At 34.9% G+C, this 13,502-nt stretch overlaps 1 protein-coding gene across 3 annotated transcripts in view; it reads left to right on the forward strand.

The window, feature by feature from the left end:
- Positions 1 to 13,502, forward strand: part of LOC115218048 (neuronal acetylcholine receptor subunit alpha-2-like) — a 129,595-nt gene that overhangs the window by 76,007 nt on the left and 40,086 nt on the right. For all 3 annotated transcript variants that reach the window (XM_036507880.1, XM_029787807.2, XM_036507879.1), the window contains exon 4: positions 10,826 to 10,935. In XM_036507880.1, coding sequence (XP_036363773.1) covers positions 10,826 to 10,935 — 110 coding nt within the window. The remainder of the gene's footprint in view (positions 1 to 10,825; positions 10,936 to 13,502) is intronic.

Genomic DNA, 13,502 nt, shown 5'->3' on the forward strand with positions numbered 1-13,502 from the left:
TGTCAGATATAAACAGCAACAACGAGATTGAAGAGTGGAGGCACATGGCCCAATGGTTAGAGCAGCGGAGTCGCGTTCGAATCTCAGACTGGGCGATGTGTGTGTTTATGAGCGAAACACCTAGGCTCCACGCGGCTCCGGCAGAAGGTAATGGCGAACTTCTGCTGACTCCATCGCCACAACCTTTTCTCACTCTTTCCTCCTGCATCTTGCAGCTCACCGGTGTCCCGTCCAGGTGGGGAACCTATACGCCAATGAAACCAGTAAACCGGCCCTTGAACCAGGCGTGGATCGAGAAGGAACAAACATCAATCCCTCGCCATATCACGTTTCACCTATCACGCGCTCAATACATCGCGGGTCACCTATCAGGCACTCGGTACATCACAGATTTTTCTAACTAATATATCTAAATTTATATCGCGCACTTCTCAGTTATCGCGGGTTTCTGTGGCCAATAGGTATTTATATATTTTAGAATTTAATTATTTCTGTAGGAGGTTTTGGAACGTGACACCTGCGATAGTCGAGGGATTATTGTATTTCAGTTTCTTCTCCTTCATTAGCACCCATTCAACTGCTTAATCACACACGAACGCATTGTTTAAATATCTACTAAATACAGCGGTGTAATGTTATTGGTCTTTTCTAATTTTCCATATGAGACACATTCCTGGACGTTGGTACGTAAACATCAATAACTTGTAGGGGCACGGGTCTCGTTTTTCTTTCATCACTTATTACCGATAATAATCCTTTCTACTAAAGGCACATGGCCTGAAATTTTGAGGGAAGCAACCAGTGGATTACATCGACCACAGTGCGTAACTGGTATTTAATTTATCGACTCCCGAAAGGATGAAAGGCAAAGTCGAATCCGGTGGCATATGAATTCAGAACGTGAAGATAGACGAAAAACCTATTTCTTTACTACCCACAAAGGGCTAAACACAGAGGGGGACAAACAAGGACAGACAAACGGATTAAGTCGATTATATCGACCCCAGTGCGTAACTGGTACTTAATTTATCGACCCCGAAAGGATGAAAAGCAAAGTCGACCTCGGCGGAATTTGAACTCAGATCGTAAAGACAGACGAAATACCGCTAAGCATTTTGCGCAGCCTGCTAACGATTCTGCCAGCTCGCTGCTTTCAATAATTATATTAATAATAATGATGATGATGATGATGATAATAATAATAATAATAATAATAATAATAATAATAATAATAATAATAATAATAATAATAATAATAATAATAATAATAATATTTCACAATAATAATACAATTGTCAGAAACTATATCCAGATACTACAGTAGAAATATTGAATTTATATCTAGCATGAAATTACAAGTTATCATTAAAATATTTTCTGTGATTTTTTGATTAAAATCGTCGTCGCACGGCAATAAAATTTGATTATCAGCTTTCTCATATTGTTGTTGTCGTTGTTGTTGTTGTTGTCACTGCTGTTCCTGCTGTTGTTGTTGTTGTTGTTGATGAGGATTATGGTGACAATTATGATAACAATGATCATCAGTTTGTATCATCATCAGCATCAGCAGCAGCAGCAGCAGCAGCAGCAGCAGCAGCAGCAGCAGTAGTAGAAGCAGCATCACCATCATCGTTATTTCAAATTGCTATTCGAGGTAAAAAAAAAAAAAATAATAATAATAGGGAATAGTAAATATATTATAAAATAAATAAAAATGCAATAAAATTATCCGAAAACCTGATCTTGTCCAAAATCATTATATTCGATAATTTCTTTATTCTATTATTTTCTTGGAAGCCTGAAACAGCTAACCATAGCTAATTATATCTTTATTTCTACCTGTTTTTTGTCGCTTGGTTTTCATTATCTTCATATAATTTCTCTCTAGATTTATCAACTGTTTCGGCTTTTTTTTAACCTTGTAAAGGTGTTTTCTTAAATTCATGGAATTCGAGCAAGTAATATTCTACAAGTTTATTGAAATAATCCATGCAGTAAATTGATATTTTCCTCTGGCAACTTATGGTCTTTCCGTTGTATTTCAATATGAAAGTCTTTAGTTTTGTTAATCTTTTTTTCTTTTTAAAACGCTCCTCGACTACGAAGCTCTCTCCAACATTTATATACTCGCTTCTATATAAACTGTTTGTTATGTCTCTATATTATTTACGCCATCTCTATAATTTTTAAAACATTTTCATATTTTTTCTTAAGTGCAAGAAATAACCACTGAAGTGAAGAAATAACCAACGGTTAATTTTATGTGTTATTGAAGATGGGTAACAAATATCACACTTCATCGATGAAGCACAGTTCACTGATTTATTAGGGAGACCATCAATAGTCGAAGACAATGTTATACAGTCTTCCTTATTGTGATACAAATCTCAGAATGGATCGATTAGCATCTTATGATGAGGTGAAAATGGCTCTCAAACAAATAAATACCAGTAGAACACCGGATCGAGAAGGCTCTCCCGTCGAACTACTGAAGGCTAGAAGCGAACGGTATTAACCTCACCAGCAAAAGCTGGACTGGTCCCTCAATCCTAAGAGATTAGATTTATGGCATTTTTCTACCAATGTCCAAGGGAAAAGAAGAAAAAGGAATTTGAGATCACCACTGGGGCATCGCATTCCTGGAAGCTGTCGGCAAAGTGCTTCCTAGTCTTTCGGTGAGCAGGTTGATGGAAGAGATTTGCTCTACACACATCCCTGAATTACGGTGGCTTTAGGCCAGGGAAAGAAAGAATGGCCAAGGTATTCTCGCTAGACACATACACTGCTTCGACTAGTATTACGGTAGTTACGACATGGGCGGTCTATTGGAGCAAATCAGTCAATGTTGTTGACTGAATATTTATTTCACCACGGTTCTCATTCCAATGGTATTCTTCGATGTTGTTGTTGTCTTTGTTGTTGTTGTTATTATTATTATTATTATTATTCAGGTCACTGCTTGGAATTGAACTCGGTATCTTGGGATTAGTACTCCGCGTTATTAACCACGTTGTGTGTGTCAGTCTGTGCGTGTGTGTATGTGTATACATACATATATATATATATATATATATATATATATATATATAATATATATATATATATATATATATATATACATATATATATATACTAATATATACGTACATACATATATATATATACATATATAAAAAATTATATACGTACATCTTCATATATATTTCATATATATATATATCCACACAGCATATATGTACTCACACATACATACGTACACATACACACGCAGAGAATAATATGTGGTAGAAGTTTAATATTGATTACCAATATATATTTATTTATTTATTTACTTCGTTTCCTAGGTGACAGTAATGTTAATATATTTCATAGAGAAAAAACTGAACCTAAGCAATAATATTCAAATCTTTGCAACTGCAATCTTATGTTCGTTCTCATGTGATTAACCCGCAACGAAAATTCCATTGTATATATAATGTATTGAAGATAAACAGATTAGCAACAAAATGAACTGTAAAATACGGTGCCGATTGCTGTGATATGCATTTATTGTAATAAATACCTGGCTTTCTATTAACACATTGTGATATTTTAATGTTTTAACGGCTTGGTAGACTAGAGATAGAGGTCTGAGCTGTTGAATAATTGTAACAGCGAGGACAAAAAGAAAGAGAAATGGAAGGAGGTGGAGGAGAACTACGGTCAGGAGAAGGAGGAGGAGAAGAAGAAGGCCGAGGACAATGAAAAGCAGACGATATCTATATATTTATAATGGTGATCATTATAAAGTGATTTTATATCTCTGCTGCTGTGGAAATATTTTTTGAGCAAATGGAAGAAAAATTTAGCTATATGTATGCCTACATTTCAAGGTAGACTGTAACAGTTAATATTCCATTTTTAGTTTAGTTTGTAGTTAGAAAACCAACTCCTCCCAAAGCATCATTGTTCTCGGCATTCTTCATCTCCTCCTCCTTCTCCTGACCGTAGTTCTCCCCCACCTACTTCTATTTTTCTTTCCCTCAGTCCTCGATGTTAACGCTATTTCTGAGTCCCACGTTCGAATGCTACAGTTGCAATATTGGGAGATGGATAAGTCGAGAGACAGAGAGTGTTTGCAAATTCCAGATTAGTTTCTATTTTGATATCTATATCATCTTGAACCTAACATATAACCTTTATATATTACCTTAAAGTATAGATATATAACCTTTACAGGTTTGGGGTGAATATATAGCATTTAACGAGGCGACAGGTCTCTTTCCCGATCTTATCTGCAGAGCTAGCCTTACCGGTTTTGAGTACCAGCAGGTTATAAGGACAATGAAGACCACCTCGGAAACGGAAACTGATATCTTAACGCTGGATGCAAGAAATACATACATACATACATACATACATACATACATACATACATACATGCATACATACATACATACATACATACATACATACATACATACATACATACATACATACATACATACGTGCGTGCATGTATATAAACTTAAGTGTATATACATGTGTATGTATGTATACACAAATATATATGTACGTATACACACATACGTATATATATATATATATGTGTGTGCATACATGAATGCATATACATATGGAGAAAAAAATAAATAGATGCGTATATATATATATATATATATATATATATATATATATAATATATATATATATGCATGAGTGTGTGTGTGTACGCACATCATATACGCATAGAAACACAACAGAGACAAATACACGTTCAAAATGCGCACACCTATATAAACACACGTGCAAGTGTGCGAGCGAGTGTGCAAACAATTTGAGGAAATGAAAGCGATGAAACATTATGAAAATACACACAAGTTATTCTGAAGGCAAAAGGAAATGCATGATGTTCAAATAGAATCCTTTTTACGAGTGAGCTCCTTGGTAGTAAAGTGACTGTCACAATTGCGATATTCTGATGGCGGTAAACAGGAAGAATACATACTTTATAATTGATAAAAATAGACGCAAATGCTGGAGACGTTGTCTGTCTCTATTTTTTCACTGATGGAACACTGTAAAATATTAAAGCAATCGATATAATAACAGATTATATTTTAGATTATCTTTTACATGGTTTTTAGTATGGTGAATTATATTTTTTTATTTTTGAAAATGTTACATATGTGTATATAAAATAAAACTTAGAGATATGTAAGATATATAAAGTTGGTTGTGTTTTTCTAAAAATTTGTTCAAGTATGAGCGTATAAATGTGTATATGCGTATAAAGATGTAGACGATTCCTTCGTTATCTTCTTTTTTTTTGTTAATTATTCAGACAGAACCATACATATTTGTCTGAAATATATACAGAGTAGGTAGGTGATCGCGTACACCGTTTTCTATCGCCATGTCTGCCTTCATTTCCATTTTCTATCTTCCATTTCTGACTTCATTTCTGTTTAAAATCAGGAATGAACACTCCTTCTCACGTCTTCCCTTTCTGTTATACACCACATGTTTATATTTATATATATACATATATATATATATATATATATATATATTATATATATATATATATAATATATATATATAAATTAGAAAAAACACCTTTTATCAATTCAAAATGAACAATTAAATTACACCATCAAGAAAATTACATATAATAAAAATATTAAAATTAAAATAACAATAAAATGTCAAAGATTAAGTAAATTGCAAAAAATAATTATAAAAACGTATATAATAGGTTGAAAAACGACACGTGTTTCGTTGCTATATTTAAGAAATGATTATAGTAGTAGAGAAATCACTTCGATATAGATATAGTCACTCATCAGGTTAAAAATAAACTAGAACAATAAAATAATTAATAAATATACTTTAATACATATATATCAATCTGCGTGTCTGTCATCATAGCACCCAGAAAGAGGTAAAAAAAGCCTTCCAGCCCTTCCTTGTCAAATGTTGTCAGTAGGGCAATGGATGTCCAAAATAAACTCAGAAAGCAACTAGCCTTCCATAACGACCGGGTCAGACATTATGAGAGACAGTGCTAGTGTTTTAAACTGCGATATTTATATTATTTACTCCGAAAGACCTTAACCATCATTGAAATCATTTCGAACCCGTGTACAATATCACACAATTTAAAGGAAGGCATGGTTGGATTTGCCAACAGATTTATATTTTCCGGCCCCGGAAGGAGAAAGCAAAATAGTCTACACCGGCAAGAGTCGGTCACAGTGCTGAGAGAAACAATACCCAATTACTAAAATCATTTATTCTGTCGATTTTCCAATCTTGCAACTCTCCCCTTTACTGTACCAACAACAACAACGACAGCAATAACATCAATAAATGTTATAATAAGCTGAAGCCACAGATACTCATGCTTACAGCTCTAAAATTCTCCTTCATGAAACAAAGCTTAATATATTTATTCTTATATATTTTACGTATTCAATGATTCATTCGTATTTCTCTTGACAATCTCTTCATACATCGACCAACATCAAAGGAACCGCTTTCAATTTAGGATTTTACAATACCTATAACGAATGCTTTGTAATATATAATTTCATATGGACATTACTCATGTCACCCCTTTTCCCCATCAGGATCACCGTAGCCCACACCTCCACCACCACCACTACCACCACCATCGCCGCCAATGCTAACATCTTAAGTAACAATCGGTTTCAAGCAGTCATTTCTTCAATTTCTCAATTTTGCCAATTTGGTAAATTCCTCAGCTCAGCTCCAGGAACTCAAAACCACAACTCGTTTTATTGATTTCGCCGTCGGCATTCTTTGTTAAGTGTTTGATTTTTCTCTTGGCTTTCAGAGCGTATGTACTTGCATGTGCGCGTGAATACTTGAGACGTTGTGTGTATGTGTGTGTGTGTGTGTAAGCATGCATTATAAATAGGTCTCGGTGTGTGGGTGTGTGAGTGTGCTATTCAATTAATATGTCTATGTGTGTGATATTCTGCCAGTCGTGTTGTAGGTGTATTTATGTGTGCGTGAGACCGTGCGCATAATGGGGCTTCAATTTGCATAGGAAAGTTTGTTTGTACTTGAGTGTACGCGTGTGTATTATGTGTGGGTGTGGATTAGGTTAGTCTCTCTCTTTATATGTGTGTGTGTGTATGCTTATGTATGTGTTACTGTGTTGTGTAAGCATAACTGTCTTAGCATAAATACTTCTAGTACGTGCGTACATATGTATGTATGTATACGTGTGTATATATGAATATTATCTGTAAATATATGTCGTATGTAGCACAAATATATATATATATGTATGTGTATGCATATATATATATATGTGCGTGTGTGTGTGTGATTATCTCTCTCTATATATATATGTGTGTGTGTATGTATATATATATGTGTGTACATATATATATATATATCATGTATATATATATATATGTGTGTGTGTGTGTGTGTGTGTATGTGTGTGGTGTCTACATGTGTGTGTATGTAAAATGTATTTATACAAAATACAATACGTACATAGGTATGAATAGATAGATAGACAGACAGGCAGACAGACAACTAGACAGACAGACAAACAGACAGATAGATAGATAGAAAGAAAGATAGATAGATAGATAGATAGATAGATAGATAGATAGATAGATAGATAGATAGATAGATAGATAGATAGATAGATAGTTAGATTACATAAATAGAAAGAGAGATAGATAGAAAAAGAGATAGATAGATAGATAGATCCTTTCACGGTCGCTAAAGTAAAAGAACAAACCGTTGACACGAGAAGAATAGTCAGAACCCCTTTGAGGATTTTCTCATTTCTTAGCGTTCTGAACTATTGAGGAGGGTGGTAAACGTTGCCCGGTTGAACACCACCTCTTTGGTTCCTGAGTAGAGGAGTTGCTGTGGCAAGCTGTCAGACCAGGTCTCCGCTTTGTGTATATTCTTGCTCCAACACTTTGCCACCAGTCTCTGAGGCAACAGAGAGAATCGTTTCCACAATCCTTTCTTCCCATCCTAAATTTCGAAAAACTTTGTAAGGATATCATTAGTGATTTATGATTCGTTTAGTTTTGTTCATAGAACAGAAACTGGATGCCATTAGATCCACGTGTGTATCAATAGGCATGGACACCCATTGATGGATACCCCTGACGATATATAGTTATTTGTTTCAGAGTGTTACCTTTCTAGTTCAAATCCTGCCAATGTCAGCTGTCTTTCATTCCTCCACGTTTGATAAAATACAGTACCAGTCAAATAATGGGGTCTATTTAAGTGGTTGGCGTTCAGTCAAATTTCTAATTTCGTTCCTAAACTGAAAACAATTATAATCATTAATGGATTCATCAAATACGCTGTCGCTATTGTTGTTTTTGTTGCTATTATTGATAAAAATTATTATAGATATGACATTTGCACCGATTCTACACGGTATAACCGGGACTAAATTATTCAAACCGCCTTTCTGGGGACTTTTCAAGATATCTGGTGAGGCTTCAGAAACTTTTAGTTGCTATATCTAGCAAGTCAAGCGATCTCATTCCTTCCGTTGCTGCAAGCGTTACTGTTTAATCTTTATCAGTAACTGTGGGTTAACCATTCCACTGATCAGTCGAAGATATTAGCATCTCAAGACAAGAGCAATAACAACAAAAACTACTCCTATTACCACTACTAGATGGTGGCAGTTGATTCTTTCAAAGGCATTGTTGAATTCTCTGCGGTTTCCAATGACAAACGTATAGCCAGACTTTCACCGGCATTATACCCACTGAAATCTCAATAATAAATGACATTTTTTTCCACCGACCATTTCACAAAAATAGCATACTCTCCGTATTTCACGACACCTATATTCCAATTTCTTTTACCCCAGTGTGTACGATTGTGGTTGTAAAGGATATAGTAACTATTCAACATGGCTACCAAACGCCTCGTTTTGTTTTTTCAGTTTCAGGATATCTCACTCACCTTGTTTCACTTCTCCATCGAAAATGCTCTTTCGGAAACCTATAAATCAATTTTTTGACAGACTTTCCTATCCAATTCGTACGATAATTCTTTAGGATAGGTTCATAGAAACACCATGTCTTTAAAATCTTGGATTTTATGTCTGTTTGTCTCTATGTAAGGCAGTGAAACTTGCCAAGGCGATGCTAATGCAAGGCTTCGAGTCAGCGAGTGTAACAGCAGTAAACAAGTGTTAACTGTATTTTATTTTTATAAACCATGGCCGTTGGCAGTGAATAGTATTAGCTATAATTAATGTATTATGACAGCCATTTATCCTGTTTTCAACGAATCTAATTCAGGCAAAAAATAAGTAAATGAATAAAAAGGTGGCTACTATACGCCATATCGGAATGCTATTAAGCTGAATAATTTATCGTTTTGAGAGCTGCTTTGTACTCAGTGGCTATCGTGCTTGGATCAACAGTACTTTCCAAATGATCCCAGACAAAGTCTGAAGCAATTCTTCAGTTAAAAGTACTCGTTAGCTTCAAGATATTTTGTGAAAAGAAAGTCATTAACAAAAAAACTGTTTTCATTCGGAATGAACGTTGAAATTGGGTCATAACAAAGAATATAAGACCGCGTCTCAAATTCTGGTAAACATTCCCATATTGACTTGTTCCAATTCAATGTTGTATTCTTCTCGTTTCTATCATTGATTATTTCCTGGTTTACATGTTTTTCAATATCTCACAAAGAGATCGTTTTGTCGCAATTACTGAAACGAATACAATGGTGTTATTCTGGTTTAACGCTCGGTCAGTGCTGAACGTACAGAATTATGATCAGAAGCTACTTTGTTCTCTTTTGTACATACAGCACACAACAATATTTTATAGGACCGACTCGTTTTAGGGTCGCAAGGTGTACTTTAATTGAATTTAGATGCTGCATCGGAACTGGGTAGCAGACATGTTATGTTCTGATTTCATTGTTTCTTCCCAGAAAGCCACAGTGCTGCGAGGGCATCTCTTTCATCAAAAATGCCCTATTCCTGACCAGCTAATCCGTTTGTTTAGACACAGTATGTATACACTAGCGGGACCGGTTAATATTTCATGGAATCGATGGTAAACCTATTGGGTTACTTCTGAAAACATTATGCAAAAGACCTGAAACCGTAACCTGTGTTGTGCCTGTATGGAAAGATAGACGCTCATCTGCTAATCATTGAAAACTGAAGGAAATTGGAATACAATGATTACTTAATGCACTTTATATATGGGAAGCACTCCGTCGGTTACGACGACGAGGGTTCCGGTTGATCCGAATCAACGGAACAGCCTGCTCGTGAAATTAACGTGTAAGTGGCTGAGCACTCCACAGACACGTGTACCCTTAACGTAGTTCTCGGGGATATTCAGCGTGACAAAGAGAGTGACAAGGCCGGCCCCTTGAAATACAGGTACAACAGAAACAGGAAGTAAGAGTGAGAGAAAGTTGTGGTGAAAGAGTACAGCAGGTATCACCACCATCCCCTGCCGGAGCCTCGTGGAGCTTTAGGTGTTTTCGCACAATAAACACTCACAACGCCCGGTCTGGGAATCGAAACCGCGATCCTACGACCGCGAGTCCGCTGCCCTAACCACTGGGCCATTGCGCCTCCACACTTTATATATACTTTTGATTAAAATTCCAGATATTATTTTTGATTTAGCTTTGTATGGCCATACTTTTGAAAGAGTGATTATCAAGTAAGTATATTTATGATTTTAAATAGCATCTGAAAAACGTTGTTTCCGAGTTGTCCAAAAACTGCATGAATTTAAAGACGCCGATTGGCTGATTTAATGATTTGTTTTACTTCTATTTTCAGGCGTGGGAAGATGACTTTTTGATGTGGGATCCCATAGATTTTCATAATATCACAGCATTAAGAATACCCTGCTACAAACTTTGGCTCCCTGATATGGTTTTATACAATAAGTGAGTAAAACATTCAACATATCGAATTTTCACATATTATCTACCTCCATATATATATATATATATATATATATTAGCAATAATAATAAAGAGTAATAATGTTTTTTGAATGGCACAACAATGCACTATAATAACTGGTGTAATTTAATCATTCATAGTCTGATATAATGTTTAGGAATATAAAAATCCCTTCTTCAGATGTCCCAAGGGATTGATCGAGTCACTGCTACAATCGATTTTCGAAAAACGCCGTTGGAAAATCGATTGTAGCAGTGATTCGATTAATCCCTAGGGATATCTGAAGAAGGAATTTTTACATTCCGAAATATTATAACAGACTATGGATGATTAAATTGCAACAGTTATTATAGTCCGTTATTTTATTATAGTGCATTGTTGACATTCAAAACACATCATTACTATATATTATTATTCTTTACAAACAATGCACAATGCTTCAAGCGAACTACAATAATCTCATATATATATATGTATATATATATATATATATATATATATATTATATAATATATATATATATATATGTATGTATGTATGTATGTATGTATGTATGTAGTATGTATGTATGTATGTATGTATGTATGTATGTAGGTAGGTATGTATGTATGTATGTATAGTGAAATAAATTATAATAAAAGAAGGAAAATGCACACAATCAATGTATATTTTATATGTTTTATGAGACAGAAAATCATCATAGTCCACCGGTTTCGCCTTTTGTTAATCATGACTGGGAAACTATATTTATTCAAAATTCACACCTTATATATACACACGCACATATATATATATATATGTGTGTGTGTGTGTGTGTGTGTGTGTGTGTGTGTGTGTGTGTGTGTGTGTGTTTATATACATATATACATACATACATATACATGGCGATTGGAAAGTTAATAACTCTTTATTATTAACAGCAAATTAATGAAGATGATTATTAACAACAAATTAGTGAAGTTGCTTAATTCGCTATTAATAATAAACATTTAGTAACTTCCCAATCTCCATTTCCTTTTCTTCTTTTATATGAATATAAACTATATGTTTCTATATATATGTACCAATTATTTTAGGGAAAATAATCCCCAAAAAAACTCTTGGTATTGAACCGGTATTTCCTTGGTAGAAACCATCCCTTCACGAGTTTAACCTCTAATAGAATATATATGTATATATATATGGACATATTATGAAAGACATTTCAAATTGTTAGAAAAGTTCCGCTAAAATTGCCTTCATTGCATTTTAAACATTTAAATGGAGTTCCTTTACTCCAAACGCATTAGGACGGTATAACAACTACCATGAAGTCACTTGGAATGGATCCAGTGTGGTGGTGGTGGTGGTGGGGGGGGCGACCGTGGTGTGTTTTTTTTATGTTGTTGGCGTTGGCTATATTAGTGCTGGGGATGATGGTGGTGACGGTGGTAGAGTATTTGTTACGTTTTTCCTAACAGAATGAAAGCATAGCAACATCAATTCGTGTTTATGCGATGCACTTTTATTACATCGGATGATGTGTGTAAGGAAGTCTCTTCAGGTTCATGAATACATTTCTAGTCCTTCCTGAATGCGTCACCGTCGTAAACAGACAGGTGGGACGTGTAGAACGTGGGCTGGAATCATGTTACCAAAGATTGTCGTCAATGTTGTATCATCACCAATTTATGGGAAGAATGAAACGGTAAACTGTTCTTGCGAGTTCTATCAAAACAATTATTGGATATTATTTCCAATAAAAACAAGACATTCTAAGATCATCATCTTCATCATTATCCTCCTCCTCCTCTTCCTCCTCCTCCTCCTCCTCATCATCATCATCATCACCATAACCATCAGTATTGCCATCATAATCACCATCATCACATCATCATCATCATCACCATCACCGTCATCATGAAGATCATCATCATCATCACCAATATCGTCATCATCATCATCACCATCACCGTCATCATGAAGATCATCATCATCATCATCTTCATCACCATCATCATCATCATCATCATCATCATCATCATCGTCATAACCAAGATTTTACATATGATTATTCCAGACGAACTGAACTTGTTTTACTTTCGAAACACCTTGTAACGGTGGCTGGGTGGTTAAGAAGTTGGTTTCACGACCACCATGTCTCCGGTTCACTCCCACTTGGTGGCATCTGTGGGGTGTGTTTATTTTTATATCATCGCAGTGGATCAAAGATGTCTGAAGCAAATTGTGTCTGTTGGGTATGTGTTTGTGTGTGCGTGCGTGTGTATGAGTGAGTGTATGTGCGTGTGTGTGTGTGTTTATATACATATATACATACATACATACATATACATGGCGATTGGAAAGTTAATAACTCTTTATTATTACAGCAAATTAATGAAGATGATTATTAACAACAAATTAGTGAAGTTGCTTAATTCGCTATTAATAATAAACATTTAGTAACTTCCCAATCTCCATTTCCTTTTCTTCTTTTATATGAATATAAACTATATGTTTCTATATATATGTACCAATTATTTTAGGGAAAATAATCCCCAAAAAAAACT

Source organism: Octopus sinensis, linkage group LG12, assembly GCF_006345805.1.
Source record: "Octopus sinensis linkage group LG12, ASM634580v1, whole genome shotgun sequence".
Taxonomy (NCBI): domain Eukaryota; kingdom Metazoa; phylum Mollusca; class Cephalopoda; order Octopoda; family Octopodidae; genus Octopus; species Octopus sinensis.